General features: G+C 38.0%; 1 protein-coding gene across 1 annotated transcript in view; it reads right to left on the reverse strand.

The window, feature by feature from the left end:
• Positions 1–16,134, reverse strand: part of grm2b (glutamate receptor, metabotropic 2b) — a 39,147-nt gene extending 23,013 nt beyond the window's left edge. Inside the window, exons 1-2 of the mRNA XM_061727294.1 lie at positions 15,332–16,134; positions 10,518–11,145 (exon numbers count right to left, since the gene is read on the reverse strand). Coding sequence (XP_061583278.1) covers positions 10,518–11,027 — 510 coding nt within the window. The 5' untranslated portion in view covers positions 11,028–11,145; positions 15,332–16,134. The remainder of the gene's footprint in view (positions 1–10,517; positions 11,146–15,331) is intronic.
• Between the last annotated feature and the right edge of the window lie 834 nt (positions 16,135–16,968).

The following is a 16,968-nucleotide window of genomic DNA, read 5'->3' on the forward strand; positions in this document are numbered from 1 at the left end:
ATTCACAGCATAATATTTAAAATGAGAAAATGCACCAACTTCAGAAAAAAGAATAAGTGGCTGAATTCTATAATAACAACCATTGTGTAGCATCCCTGTTTTGTTGTTGTTTGTTTGTTTGTTTAAAAAAAAAAACAGTCCATAAACATCTGGGAACTGAGGGCACCAGTTGCTGGAATTTGTGGAAAATTAATGCTATCTTATTCCAGTCCGATATTAAATCTGAGTTGCTCTCTCTTTTATCTTTCTTCTTTTTTGTTGTTTTTTGTCTGTTTGTTTTATGATGCACCAAATACCTTCAGTTGGTGAAAGTTGTGCAGTAGAGGAGGGCCTCTAATGGCCTGAAAGGCCTTCCCTGAAAAGGATCTTGTGTATGGGAGCATGTGTGCCAAAACCTGAATGAAAAAAATCAGCATTGATGTTTCCATTCCAGATGTGCAGTTGTTTATTCCATAAATACTAATCTACATTCATACCAGAAATGAGCGCAGAATACAAGCCGGATGGATGATCTCATCTCCCCGGCATCCATCCATCCATCCATCCATTATCTATACCCGCTCCATCCTTTGCGTGTCACGGGGGTCTGCTGGAGCCTATCCCAGCTCATTTCAGGCGAGAGGCAGGGGTTCACCCTGGACAGGTCGCCAGTCCATCGCAGGACCACATATAGAGACAAACAACAGTGCACACTCACACCTACAGGCTATTTCATCAATTAACCTACTACACATGTTTTTGGACTGTGGGAGGAAGCCGGAGTACCCGGAGAGAACCCACGCAAACACGGGGAGAACATGCAAACTCCACACAGGAAGACTCCCGCCGGGCCAGGGAGTCGAACTGGGAACTTTGCTTGACAGTGCTAACCACCAAACCACCGTGCTGCTCTCCCCGGCATCCATAGTATTTAAAAAGAATTTCATGTTTCAATTTGTTTGAAAACAGGATGGTTTTCACTTTGCCTCAGTTCATTTTAAATTTGACTTTGCCAAAAGGATACAGCAGCAGTTCTGGATCTGTTGACATAGTCTCTTAATCGCACCATAGCCTGCACCAACCTGCATTTGTGGATGCCGTGACAAACTGTATTTTTAAACTGGAGTCTCATGAACACAGCCAGTTTATTATGCCCCTGTAGGGTCAGTGCTCCACTTCTTTGTACTGTGTGAACTGTGCCGAGGATAGGTGATGAAACATTTCATTTTGCTCCAGTGCCAGTTTGAGGTGTAGTAGCATCGCACACGCTACTCTCACCAGGGACACTCCTGTCACTCACACAGATGATCCACTGATGCCAGCACGCTGTGTGAAGACACACACTAGTGCCGCACTGTTCTTCATTTGGTCTGTGTGAATTGCTAGAATGACTTCCTATTTTTTATTTTTTTTTCATTTTCTATACCCACTAGGATGACTTGTGTGCCCTGATTTGATACAAGTGCTATGTGAAAAGGACCAGTGAGGTTGAAGTTCAAGTGAGGACCTGAATATCACAGATTTCTGATATCGTCCCTTGCACACAGAGATTTATCTCAAGATTCTCTAAATCTTTTGATCATGATATGTACTGTAGATGATCACATGTGAAGGCGTGTTTCTATAGAACCATTGTGTCCTACCATTTTAGATACATATTACTGCCATCAAATTCAAATTAAACTTTTTTGGTTAAATGATAAAATGCTTCACTTTTGGCATTTGATACATCTTATGTTCTATGTGGAAAAAAAAACCCAGGGGATTATTAAATTTGAAAATCATTGTATCACGTTCACATTTACAAATCACACATTCTTCCACGATTTCTGAATTGGATTCAAGGCAACCAAACAAATGACCCTGTGGTTAAAAGTGCACAAAATGTGCAATGGATATTCAATTTTTTAACATGTTAAAGATCAGTGTTAATTATAAGTTTGTTTATATTTAATATATTGGTTTTTGCTTTACACCGAGCATGCATAATCTACACAGGAAGTGATGTCACCCAAAAAGCAGGTAATGACAGTTGTTGTAAAAAAAATATATTTCACGTAAATTTGTTATTTTACAATTGATAATCTATTATAATCATACCTAATTCGAACAGTCCTGTTCCTTTGTGCTAACTGCTGTGAAGGCATGCAAAGCGATGCGTTCATCGGGCAGCCACCACCACATACTTGACCTTTGTACACAGCATGTTTAAAAGGGCAAACACTGTCCTGTGCTCACACAGCAACAATGTCATCACGGATAAACCTCTTTAATGTCAGCCCGAGGAAAGATCACTGTGGCCATTTTTTTTCTCTCTCTCTCCCTCTCTGGGTAGTTTATTCAAGATTGATTTACGGCAATATTGTCCGTGTTAAAATTCCAGATTTCTTTTTGTATTACTGAAAGATTTGACTGAAATGTCAGCTCATGTGTGTAAAATATTTGTGTAAAATGTCGTGTTCTGAATTTTGAACTTGAATTTGTAAGGTGTCAATCACTCATGGGCATGGGTTACTGTTATTTTGATGAGACAAGACAGGGCATCCTATTTTAGAAACTAAAAGGCTAACTAAGTAAATCCATTTGGCACATGTCCAGCACCGGGGCTAGTGTCTGGAAGGGAAATAATTGAAACTGTTAAAATCAGTGTTAACATCCCTTAAACCTCCTCAAGAATAGTGGGATATTATTCATATTATCATCTATTGTCAGCTGGACATTTTTTAATAGTTTGAAGTTCATTTTATAATTACTTTTAGCTAACTGACTAGATTTCTTTCCTAAAGCGTCTTTTTAACGTCATCCACTGGCATCTTTCAAAACTGTTTATTGCCTATTATTTAACTATTTCATGATTGACAGTTGGCCACTTATGCAGATTCTATGCACTGAATTGCCAAGGTAACCCTTTTTTTTTTTTTATTTAAAACCACTGCACGTTTTGGGTTCATTTCAGCATTTCCATTAGTTTAAACTGGAATGTGCCCTTTTTCATTTGTTGGTTTTCTGCATGGTGTTACAAGTTGCTAAATTTGTCAAATCTTGTTAAATTATTCTCCTAATTTCTAAATTTCTGCTACTCTTTATGTACACATGTGTGTCTAAAACACTTTTAAGAAACAGGTCATCTACTGGCTTGTTTCAGACAGCAGATGAACAGAGAGCATGAACAGATTATTAATTAACTGCATTAACCACACAAAGGCATGAATTATGTATATTAGATGCCCTTAAACTAAAAAAATATTTAGCACTTAGTCAATTAGTAAGATAACACTTTCATTAAAAAAAAGAAAAAAAACACAAAGTACAGGGAGAACATGCAAACACACAGAAAGACTTTTACTGGACACGGGGAGTGAACCAGAAACCTTCTTGTTGTGACGTAACAGTGCTAACCACACAACCATGCTGCCCAACACATAATGAGAATGAAAACCTTGTGAATTTAAGATTTTCTTTTAAGTAATTTAATGTAAATACTTAAGTGATTAATAAAGTAATTTCATTTGATTTTTAATTGTCTATAGGAGTCAGCGTGGAGGGTTATTTGCCTTGTTCATTTCTGTGTGGCACTGTATTGGACTGGCAATCTGTCCCATGGCAGCTGAGACATTAATGCAGACACACACACAAAAACATAACCATATTTGCAGTGTTCGTAAATGTAAATAAATTCTCGAAATATAATCAGTTCATGGCAATCTGGTCATTTGAATTAGGTGTGTTGGAGCAGAGAAACATGTCAAACAAGCAGGGCAATGGTAGAGTGTGTGTTAAATTGCTTGCAAAGATTATTTTAAGAACAGAAAATATGTCAAATTAAATTTCCATCTATAATTTTCCTCCCACCAGTAAAACAATACTCACCACAAAAGCAGCCTCTAACAGAGCTCTCAAATACAGTGATACATCACAGTTATTTCCTTAAAGCTTTAAGGTATTATTTAATTCTGCAACATTATAAAACACCCCTGCAAAGTTTAGTAAATTGTATTGTTATGACTCTGTAAATGCAATCTTCCGTTCTTGTTACATACAGCTATATGGTCACAGTAAATACTGAGTGTGATACCTAGATCACACAACTATACCTTTATATATATATATATATATATATATATATATATATATATATATATATATATATATATATATATATATATATATATATATATATATATATATATATATACATATATATATATATATATATATAGTGTATATATATATATATATATATATATATATATATATATATATATATATATATAGTGTATATATATATATATATATATATATATATATATATATATATAGTGTATATATATATATATATATATATATATATATATATAGTGTATATATATATATATATATATATATATATATATATATATATATATAAAAGGCACATCCAGAAACAGACATGCTCGCAGTCTAATTGTGCAACTCCAAACAAACTTACAGCCATTGCAGCTTTTTCCCTTATGTGACATCCTGATTCAGTAATTAGATATTGGAGATGTGTTCTCCAAATGTGCTACATAACAGTTTCAAGGAGACTGTCACATAATAAACAAAACCTTTTTCAAGTTAGCACCAAGGCTTTGTTTTTTACTTCTAACGAACTCTGCAAAGATAGCTAAACAATAGAGTAAGAGCCCACCTCCCCCCCTGCACCACACACCAGCAAAGCTAATAAATGGCTGCATACCAAAAATATTCAACATCAAATATATAGTAAAACAGATGTTATAACCTTCAGTTATTGCGGTATTCCCAAGTTTTTCCAATTGTGTTTCAGCTATTACTTAGTCCTTTTTCAGTGTCCAATTATTTATATTCTTCAGATATTATATTCTTCATAATGATGAACTAAATGCATAATGCTGAAAAGGCACTATGATGATATATTTCACTATAAGAACTGAAAGGTCCAATTAATACACATGAGCCTGAATGGTGGCTAGTGCTATCGTAATGGCACTTAAATGTCTGTTTGAACGTACAGCATCTGCAAACCAGAGAATAAATAGGATTACATAATACGGGGCTCATTACTGCAACAAAAAATGGTAGCTTTTTAACAATTACTTGCTGCAAAACAACCTGCAAAATGTTCAAACTTTTTTAATTCATGTTGAAAAATAAGAAAGGTCATAGTCTTGAACTGTACTTACTGAATATACAATCAGCCGCTATAGTGCACCCCACAGTAACCAGCAATCAATAGAATTTCACTTTGGCTACATCCACTTCAGTCCCTGTTTAAAACAAAACCCATCCACACTAGCAATTAAGGTCCATGTCTGAGAAGATCTCCTGCTATATCAGATCACTGTAAAAAAAAAAACGAAAAAAACATACTTTGTCACATGGCCCGCCATTGCTCCCTGGGCATGGAGACAAGGGTGAGCAAGCCTAAAACTTTGCTGGATATAATCTTTACTGCAGATAGTTTATAGCTCGAGCTGTCTTTCTTCCCACGTATTGTAGGCAGTTGTAGTGTTGTTAAATAAAGACTCCGGCTGATACCAAGAACAAACACTCTATGGTGCTTACTGTTTCTCACTATTTTTAATTGAGAAGGAAGTGCAACTGCCATCGCCATCTCGGCCCACATAAAACTGCAAGAGTTGCATTTACTCAAACAGGGTGTGCAGCAAATAAAAGTTTTGTGTGGATGTCTGATATAAGTTTAAAAAACAACAAAAATGTTTGTGTTTTGAAATGAAAATGTATGAATGTGGATGTGGCCTATATCCACTGAAAAGTGTTCGTTTAGGAATGAATGGATTTTCTGAATACAACCCCAAAGCCTGTGCATGAGTGAGCGTGGAAGTGTGCGAGTTCATCTCTGCTCATCGGTGCTCAGTGGTCAGTGAACAGTATGAATGGTTGTCAAAATTTAATTGGTTGAAATACAATGAAAGGCCAGTATAATGGCTCATTTTTTTTCCTGCTCTCAGTGTGGTGCTTTATAAAGTTTGAGGACAATATTGGTTGCTCACAGTTTTAACATAATAATAAAAAAGATGGAAATGTAAAATATGCTGAAAAAGTAAAAAAATGAAAAATTCAATAGAGCCTACTTCATTGCAAAGGAGGATCTGCCATTCACGAACATCAAGGGACACATAGAACTGTTAAAAAATAATGGCATTAAATTGAGTGATAGTAACTTGTGTCATCTTCTTATCACCAAAGCATTTGTCAATATTATGCGTAAAAAGGGGAAAGTGTGCAGAAGTGTACTGAAGGGCGATTTATGGTCCCTGAATTTTGTGGTTGTTGCTACAAGAAATTCCGTGAGGGGCTACACTGCTTCTACTAAAAAAAATCTTAGCCTGGAAAACTTTAGGCTGTTCTTTAATCCTCAGTGGGAATTCAAAAAACCTAAGGCTGAAATAATTGTTTAGCTTCTAGTAGAAGAGAACCCTGAGATCTTGAAGCTGCCGGCACCTTTGGTCAAAATCTGCCATGAATGAGCAAATGTGGCATATGCCTCGAGGATTTGAGGATGCGTACCTCAATGTTACTTTTCCTTGAAACATGTGGGAACAAGTTCAACATGACTTCATTGTTCATTTTCTTATTATTTCACTGTCATGCCAGGTTAAGCCCAATGCTGTAAATTGTGTGGGTTGCTAAAGCTGAGTCATCATGCATGGTTGGTTATAAAGCTATAAAATCTCAGATGGCAATAAATGTTTTTAGAAGACAAGCACTACACAACAAACCAGTATGAGCTAGATAAACTTCTGAAACATTGTTGGGGCTAATTATGTAGGAATTATTTGTGTTTCATGAGAAACTGGCTTGTCTCCCACCATCCTTGCAGCATCGTATCCTTGGCTTTGTCAAAGGCAGCCTCAGCCTGTCCTCCGTATGCAGGTGGACACATACATGCCAGCCAACAGCGATGCACCCCACAGATGGGAAAACCAGCTCTTCTCAAAGTTCGCCAGGATGAGCCCTGGCACTCATCGTCCTCACTTTTATAATGCCCCTTCATCTCCACAAAGTGCTTTTGTAGGATAAATGGGGACTGTGTAAACCAGTGACCTCTTGAAAAAAATCCCACCATGGGTTTCAAGCTGCTCTCACAGTTCAATTCATTTTCCTGCCCAGGAAGTAAAAGCACTAACAAAAAAACTCTTGAGTAGAGTGACTGAGGAGGTATGTATCCAGAAGAAAGAAAAACACACACACACAAAAGCACAGTTTTGAGTCTTTGTGACTGTGTGGTTGCTGACGACTCATTCAAAGACAGACAAGCACACATATTTGCACTCACACGCACACACAATGCTGGTCTTTTGATAAACCATCATCAGTATTACAGGAGCGGAAGCTCTATAGTATTGCTGTTGTTCTGAGCAGAGGGGGTGCACAAGGATTTTGCCAGGGCTTTAGCCCCACATGTCTTGTGAATGTAATCTCAAAGGCTGAATGACAATGTGAGGCACCGATCACAATTCTGGTGGGAGAAAGTTTCCACGTCCTTTAAAAAGAGTATTTAGCGCAGTGCTTGCAAATACTCATGAGTTTACAAATTCTTCTGATAGGTGGCTCCAAAGAGCCAATGACTTCTATCAGTCGATCAATAGGGTCCCACATTTTAAAGCAATATGCTGATGATATTTACTTTGTTTTGTGTTTTTTTTTTTTTTTTTGTGTTGACAGACCAGGTTCTGGTTGTATTTAGCGCTAAAGACCATTAATTAAATGTACAGACTACTGATATGAAGCGCAATGCTTAGTTTTGTCAGTCCACAAAGATTGCAGCTATAATGTAGGTGTACATTCGGAATTGTATTAATAATGAAATCGTGTGAGTCATTGCCAATTAATATATTATTGACTACATTACAGTAATGATAATAAGCTACTGAAATGGTTTTCCAAACTTTTCATGTGGATCTTGTGTCAACCCCAAGTGGTTCTGATATTTTTTCTTCTTTTAGGAGGCCTAAACAATAATCTGTTTGGGGGCCCCTCTTTTGTAACTCTCCAAGGTGATGAAGGGAGAATTCTTGTAAAAACATTTAATGTATTCTATGGCAATTCACTGATCTGTTTCACTTTAAAAAGAAAGGAAGCTAGATTTGTGAATAGGTGGATTTCCATTACAATTTTTTGCAAAACAAAAGCAACAATTCTGAAATTGCAACAATGGTACCGCTGGGGGGGTTCCTTTGAATGGTGTTTTTCTTTTTATGAGGATAACTCTCCTTGAATGTCATCCTGTGAGACTGCTCTTCAAAACAAAGAGTTGTTGATTTTGGACAGATTATTGCGACTGCCACTACAGTTCTTGTGAAATTAATCAACAGATGAAGACAGCGGATGATCATTGAAATTACTCTTCAAAGGCAAAGTGTAGCCGTTAGTGTACCTCATACAAACAGAGCTGGCAACGCAGTGATGCGTTAAATTGGACTATCTACACGTTTAAAAAACACCTCATGAGTAAAAAGGTATTTACGACATTTGACAGTTCTCTTGAATTCTAGGTGTTTCCATGGAAAAAGTTTTTCTTTCTAATCTAAGGTTCAAATTTGAGTCGAACTTGCAAACTGAAGCTCGCTAAAATTGTATTTTGCTGAGACTAGTCCCATGGTGTATTGGGCCCATCTTAGTACAAAAAAATAAAGTGAGGTGGGGTAAAATTTCAAGGAAAAAAACAAACAAACATAAATTCCAAGTCTAATTTTATACATTTTCAATAATCTTTTATTGATGTTTACTGCTGGAATATGGCTGCAGGAAAGTTGTGAAGCCTGTCCGTTATTACTCATTGTATAATAAACTTATTGTAAATGCATTACAACTTTGGTCATTAATGGTCATGTGGTGTTGTTTGTTTGTTTGTTTGTTTGTTTGTTTGTATAGATGTGTCTTATCAGAACATATAGAAAGGGGGAAAAAAACAACCTCTGGGAAGACTTTCCCAAGTATTTCACCTGACCAGATTAGATGTGTCTTCTTTAACAAGATTTAAAAGATTTATTTGGGACAACATAAAAAAAGAATGTACCATGTTGTGAGTTCTTCAAATTCAATATTTTGGCGATTTACAACTGACAGCTGAGACTTAAACAGTAATGAAACAATAATGTGCTATTATGGAATAACTTGATCTGGATATTTACCCTTACTTTACTGTTTGATACATCTCGTCAGAGTGATAGTGTTCTTTGGACACTTGTATTGCTGACCTCTTAAGATCATTTGAAGAAGAACAACTTAATGTTTTCTTGTATTATAATGTTTTCTTTTATTACATCATAATTTTATTAAACTTGTGAAAAATATTAAAACAATAACACTTAGAAGCCGAGTTACTCTGCAATTGTAACACCATGTTTTCTTTCTGCATTCAAGAGTTTCTGGTGTGTTTCTTTGTACTGTTTTAGTTTAAGTTTAACTGTTGGACAGATGGCCTAAAATTGTCCTTTTGTGTTTTTAGAAACTGCTTATTCATTTTGAATTGAATGCCATTTATTGTCGTTATACATTGTATAACAAAATTGCGAGGCTTCTCCTATGCTCAGTGCAAAACAATTAAAGTAAAAAACAACAAGTAAATAAAAAGTGCAGATATGCAGAATGATAATATAAGAATAAGAAGTATAAAGTCTTTTAAAAAAACCAGCAGGAGACACAATACATCAGCAGGCTCTCGATGGACGAGCGGTCATCAGGCCATCAGAGATCTGGACTCCCAGGAACCTGAACATATGGACTCTCTCCACACACTCGTCGTCGATGTAGAGGGGGAGTGGGATGGTTCTGTTCCTCCTGAAGTCTATGATGATCTCCTTTGTTTTTGCTGTGTTCAGTGTCAAATTGTTGTCTGAACACCAGGTTGAGAGGCTCTGCACCTCGTCTCTACAGGCTGACTAGTCTCCCTTGGAAATCAGTCAAACCACAGTGGTGTCGTCAGCAAATTTGATGAAGATGTTCTTTTTGTGGCCTGGGCTGCAGTCGGGGGTGTAGAGACTTATGGTTTTGTACACTAAATAAAGCCACAAACTGTTTTTTTGTTTTGTACTGTTGTGTACTGTTGTGTACTGTTTTTTTTAAACATGTAATGTACCTGATTTTAAGGTCTATTAAGGGGTAACTTTATTTTTATTGTCTGGATATGTAAAATCTGAGACTTAAAAGCAGGTTCACAGGTTCATCTTTTAAAACGTCTGAAACAGACCTTTTTATTTTAGGGTCCAAATATCTTCAGAACTTATTGCACAAATTACTGAAAGTTCTGATATATGATAAACCGTAACACATTTATGTAAAAAGTTAGTAAAATGTCTTCAAGCTACATTTTTAAGCTAATGTTTAGTTTCGGTAACTAAGATCATTATAAAGTTTAGGAATCAATGGTTACGTTGAACAAAGCGTTTTATTGCAGGTTACTCACATATACAGTATGGACTATTTTACCAATACAACCCCATGTGTCTTGAGTTCTCCTTGCATCATGCACATGCTAAAAATGTAGAAAACATTTTTCTTTATCTATTTACCTGAATTGAGACGTCGCTGTAGGATCCTCCAATAACCCCAGAAATGGCCAGTGGAATATCGTTTTGGACGGGCCTGGAGCCGTCTGGGCAGATGAAACCTGGATCCTGCACCTTGGTGAGAGAGGCCCTGACAAAATCTAGGGACTGCTCCAGAGCGTAGGTGTCCTTGGAACAGGTGTCCAGGATGTGGGCGCCCAGCTGGAGTCCGGGAAGGATGCGGTCGCTGGAGTTAATCTCATCAAGTGCCAGCAGCATGGCCTCCAGTCTCTGGATTCCTCTCTCCTCGTTGATCTTCCCACAGTCCTCCATCCCCTCACCTTTTCCATGCACGGGGAACAGGCCTCCAATCACCAAGTCCCCATCAACAATGATCTCGCGTTTGGCTGCAGGGGGAAATCTGGAAATACTTGGCAGGACTCCTACTATCAGCAGGTCCAACAGGAACATGTGGAGGGGCCAGTAATGGGCTGAGTTGGCCCTCCACTTGGGGTACAGCACTACATGCAGCATGGTAGAAACAGGTAGGAGGGTTTAGCTGGCTGAAGTAGAGCGAGATAGAGCTTCACACAGTCTGGAGGCCGTTCACTTTCAAGTCTTCCCTCAGCAAGTACAGCATGTCTTATATTTCCTGAGGAAATGGAAGGCAATGTAATCACAAATGAGACAAAAATTAATACTTCTTTCATTGAAACAGATGTGTAACAACAATATTACAAAATTATTTCAGAATGTGCATCAGTAATGAAACTATTTTTTCAACCACGACTCACTTATTTTCATTATTGCCATTCACCTGTTCTCTAGTTTGCCCAGAGGTGTGTTCAGTTTCATTACAAAAAGAAAGAAAAAAGGCATGAAATAGAATAAACGCCGCCAATTTATTTATACTCCCTTTCTTGTCACAGATTTTCATCAATTCTTATCCCAACCAAATTGCATTTCTCTGGTTATTCAGACAACAATGATTTTATTGGAAAGTCTAATCCCAAGATTCTTGTGTGACGAAAATGAAACTGAACTATGAATCTTACAAGTTTGCTTTCAGAAATTAAACTGAGGTAGATATTTGAGATATTTTGAAAAAGAGAATCACTGCAGAATTATCTGATAGACCAATTCAGTCAGAATGACCACATGCTTAGATATCTAAGATACCCTTCAAATAATGCATAGTTTCCCAGCTTACAACGCAGATATCACACAGACCGTGGATCTCCTCAATGGCCGGGGTTGCCATGGAAACATGATGGATAAAAAATAAGGGTGGGACTGCAGGGGATATGGGCAGTGAGACATGTATGCTAATATTGCTTCCCACCACGTTGAGGTTACAGGTTTGGATCTCGCCGTGACTTGTTGTGATGTTTGGCTCAGGGAGCTGTGCAGGTTCAGTCACAGTGCTTTGCCACATTAATGCAGGCGTACAAGTTCAGCACAGCTGCACTAATTTAAGTAGATTCAGAGAGACCTTGTGTTATGAATGAGTCCCGCTTTGCAGCCTTTCCAGTATTATTATCAGAACATTCACACAGCAAATATCAGCTGTATTCGTCAAATGATTTAAAAGGCAGGATGCAACGCCACAAAATGTCAACAAGTCTGTTTTGAACCCATTTGGAGGCATCATGCAGGTAAACTCAACTGAGCTTTGTGTTTTCTCCCCTCTCCTTTAAAAAGCAGCAGGGAGCCCACCACCCCCCACCTCCACCCCCCTGTCACACAGTGTTGTTACATTCATTATAACATTGGAATAACATTTTATTGACTTCCAGACTCAAACTTGATTTTCAACTCTGCTTTCTCCTAACTGTGTCCTGTTTCCTGTGCTCACATAGGCAGAAGACCATCACAGGAGGGGATCCAGAGATTGGTTACAAAAACATGGACTTCTGCAGCTGCACTCAGATAAGGCCATGTGCTGGATGTGAGTAATCATGCTTTTGCAGGGACATGAAAGATTATCCTTTGACAACCTTAGAGCAGAGCGAGCGGCAAACAACAAAGAAATTGAGGAAACTGTAATGAATACTGAATTTCTCTCTGGACAAATATTACACCAGGTTGTGGGTGGGAGACCTTGCTGTGCATTGACAAATCCACTACAGTCCGCCCATCAAAGACAATTATTTGAGATGATGTATGAGGTTGTGCTGTCTAATCAGTGTTAGATCTGGTTTGTGTCCTGAACAATAGGTGAAAGTGTTTGATATTGCCAAGCCACATCATCCTATTATTAGAACAAAGGTGCAAAAGCAACTTGAAGGGTTCAACATTAGGAGTCTATTTGCTCCTTCATGCTCTCTGCTAGAGCAGATGGTTTCAAAGACTAGGTCACAGTGTGAATTAATGGTCCAATAACAAACAGCCAATTAAGCTGACTTATGCAAACTAGGCCAAAGTTGGAGGTCCAGAAGACCCTCTTAAACCCGTATGAACGTAAATGCTCACAAGAACAGCCAACACAGTTTAAAGCTTTCAAATCGTAGTCCCCTCTAATTATTTGAAACACATATTAAATGGGGAACGGCATTGTGGGCTTACATGAGCATTAAATCCCAGCCTTTGGTTAGTAGTGACTTTTATCAAGCCTTGACACCGCAGCATCATTAAAACTATCTTGAAACGGCTGTTACACTGGCACCCGGCAGCCAATGAAGTCACTCACTGGTCGGCTTACAATATTCCCTCTGAAAACCAAGTTCAAAAGAAGAGGCTGTGTGTCTTTTCTCAGCTTTGAAACATCAGCTGATGCATTACATGTTCTACCCTGAACAGTAAGGATTTTTCGACAATGACATGAGATCATCAGGTCTAATTTTACTTAGCCCTCACCCAAATATCTGGTGTAGCCACAATAATATCTGTAATATAAAGAATATACCGTATTTTCTGGACTATAAGCCGCTACTTTTTTCATAGGTTTTCAACCATGCGGCTTATACAAAGGTGCAGCTATTCTGTGGATTTTTCTTCCAATGCTCGGGGCGCCCTAACCGGAATTAGAATCAAAACTGAGACAAAATAAATGCAAAGAAGAATACGCTACTTCTTCTTTAGCAGATAGAAGTAGGTAGAAATAGATAAATAAATACCGGTTATTTTCTCTTCTCTCTTTCTTCTCCCGTTTTAATCAGCAAAGTTGTTAAAAGACACTGTTAGGAAAGGATCTATTTAGCTACAAACATGTACATCATTTACAGTTCAAAATCCTTCTGTACATGTAGTAAATATCTAATCTAACAACATAAATATCTGCGGCTTGCATATCTTTTTTTTTTAAATAAAGGCTTGTATGCAGGTGCGGCTTATAGTCCAGAAAATATGGTACTAAAGGTGGTTTGACTAATTCACTTCATCCACTCAAACTTTTAGAATGAACACAGCCTGTCTGTGGTTTCATAAAACCCTTGACAGGGCTTCCAAAGACAGTTTATTGAAAGTAAACTATGTGAATTAAACCTGTTGAATAATGGAACCCTAAACACCATACCAGTCTGATGTTTATAAACTTTTTTTTTAAACTCCAATTTTTTCTTGACTAAAAGTGAAATGAGAATAATATATAGATTTCTTTGTTATGACAAAATCCAAAGATTCAATAACAGCTATCTTGCATATGAATTTGCTTTTTTACAATGTTATTGCAGAGCATCATGCTGGAAAAACCAATTAATAAATCTGCCAGGGCAAGACTTTAGTTCAAAACTAATAAATATCTTTATCTAAAAGTGATGAAATCATTTTTAAAAGAATAAAAATCTGAAGCCTCTAACCCATCAAATGATTCCCACAATTGTGTAATCTCCAGCAGGGAGTCAGTTTATCCTTCCACCTGCACTTGTCAGCTGAAAGAATTAGGATGTCCCTGTAGTAGCCACCAGCCAGCTGACTACGTTTGAGCATGCATCAAATGCGTAATTCCATCTAAATAGCGCAGGGAAATCTGGCTGTCAGCCCGTTTAAATGTCAAAAATTACATTTCATTGTGTTAATATCCCACCTGAATATTCATGCATGAAAATGAGATGGCATAAGGCTGCTGCTGAGACTGGGAGACATGAATATAAGAATGAGGGTGGCTGTAACAGGCCGTCTTTGTTTGTTGTCTGTTAGTAGCAGCTTCTAAAAATATCAGCTCATTCATTAAAAAACTGCTGGAATCTCCGATGATTTATCATTCTTTTAGATTTCAGAGAAATCCAGCTGCTACACCCCCTTGATAACACTATACGATCGTTTTGGTCAAAAGCGAGTCTTCACATCTTTTACCTTTAAGATATTTTAATCACCTTTCCAAATAGAAAAATCTACTTTCAACAACATGATCTTGTCATTTTAAATGTTAGAAGCAGGAAAGTACCTGGTTGCAATTTAATTACGTCCAATTTTTCCGTGAAATTGTGATTGCATTTACTATTCTACTTTCTTCAGGCACAACCTCACATATTCATTCATCAGTAGCCTACATGCCAGCACAGGCACGCCGATGCGTAATCAACTTGTTTTAAGTTTGCTTTGAGAAATTTACTTTGTTTAGTGATCATTCATGCGATTTTTAACTGCGGTAAAAATAATTGATTTAAAATTGTGGTTTAAAATAAGCACTTACAACAATTGGTTTAGGTTATCTAAAGGCTGATTTATGGTTCCGCGTTACACCAACGCAGACCTAAACTGCGTCGATTTAACGCAGAACCATAATTCAGGCTTAAGGAAGCAGGAGGACAAAAACATGTATTTTTTTTTAAACAGCCCAGACAAGCAACTTCCGACTGGAGGTTTAAATTGAATTTCATGAAAATCCACTTTCTTACCTTTCCCCTCCTGGATGTGTTGGCTCGTCCTCCTCGCACCGGCAGACTACACAGAAATGTTTAAAGAGCTTGACGAGATGAGCAGAGTCCAGATGTTGCTGACTTTGGGCATGTTTGCCAGACAGCTGTTTGGAACTGTCCTTGGTTCTGAAGTCTTCCGCTCATTGACGAGTCTTCCAAACTCCTTTCGGTGCGCTTCACTTTGAGCCTCCCAGCCAATCCCGCTCAGCACACACCTGTCACGATGTGTCCACAAGCGCAGAGGGACCGAGGGATTCTACACCTGCCCCTGGAACAACCTACACTGGACAGGAGAATTAAGCTGAATGCACTGCCTTTCTTATGAAGGATATAGTGGCGCGTTGGAAAGTTAATCAAATCTACTTCAAAAACAAGAGGAGCCACTGAGAAATGCTGCTGTAGCAGGGTTGGATCAGAAACATAATAATCGCTTTCTGCTCCTCCACAACAATAATGAGCGCCAGGGCTGACGCGCTGCTTCCCCTCACAAAACCTGGCACATTTGTTTGCAAAGCAAAGCAACGACAGTTAAAGGTACCAAAATAGGAGAGACCGTGCCATCTAATGTACACAAAATCCCCTCGGTGCGCTTATGCACGCAAGAGTAAATCATAAAAAAAGACTTAAGACGCATTGATCAACACCCTCGGATCCTGCCTCCAACTTCTCACGGCAGTGCATTGTTCTCCCCGCTGAGCTGTGCTTATATTGTATTTTTGATGATGAACCAAAAAGAAGAAAAAGGTGAAACGAATATCTCCAAATAGATTGTACAAGATGCTGCTTCTCTGCAGCTAAATTTAGACTGACGAGAGAGGGAAATCAACTTTTTTTCTGAAGACTGGCCAGCTCTTCATTCGCCTCCATCTCATTAAAACCCAATCACACTTCAGCTGAGTGGCGCAGCACTTCACCAACTTAAGAGGCACGATACAGTTGGTTTTGTTTTGGGGTTGTTTTTATTTTTTTACTGAAAACACACACACACAAGTGCAGAAAATGTTAACCTTATTGTACTGGAACACAATAGATTCAATAGGCTGCTGTTGACACATATTATTTATTCAGACGGATTACTAAGCCCCTCAGCCAGCTGTTGGAATTAGTGGCTCAAAGGCAATCAGGGCTAACTTCATATACAGATCTGAGGCAAAGCATTCTTCAGACAGACTTTTATACCAACTGGAAATTTTCCCCTCATTTAAGACAATATTACATCAGCAACATTCCCACAGCATCATTAGTGAAGAGTGCAAGAAATTAAAAAAAGAAAGAAAAAAAACAGGCACCAGTTTGTACAATTGTATCATGCTGCACACCCAGTTACAGTTAAATCTCGAAACACTCTGTAGGAAGTAAACACTGTATGACTTCACCTTCATTGCAGTTTCATCCTTTCTGGCACCCACACATACAAAGCACACTCCACGATTGTTCAAATGCTTCATTGGAAAGGGAAGAACCTTTTCCTGAGCACAGTGGCAATTAAAATGTGCAGTGTGCTGCTTGGTGCACAATTTTCTCAGCCATCACAAAGGGACTAATTTTCTCCTGAACCGGAATTCTAGTTTACATTGTAACAGATGAGGGCATGTGGGTGGCATGCAGAATTTAGA

The sequence above is a fragment of the Cololabis saira genome, chromosome 8 (genome assembly GCF_033807715.1).
Source record: "Cololabis saira isolate AMF1-May2022 chromosome 8, fColSai1.1, whole genome shotgun sequence".
Classification (NCBI taxonomy): Eukaryota; Metazoa; Chordata; class Actinopteri; order Beloniformes; family Belonidae; genus Cololabis; species Cololabis saira.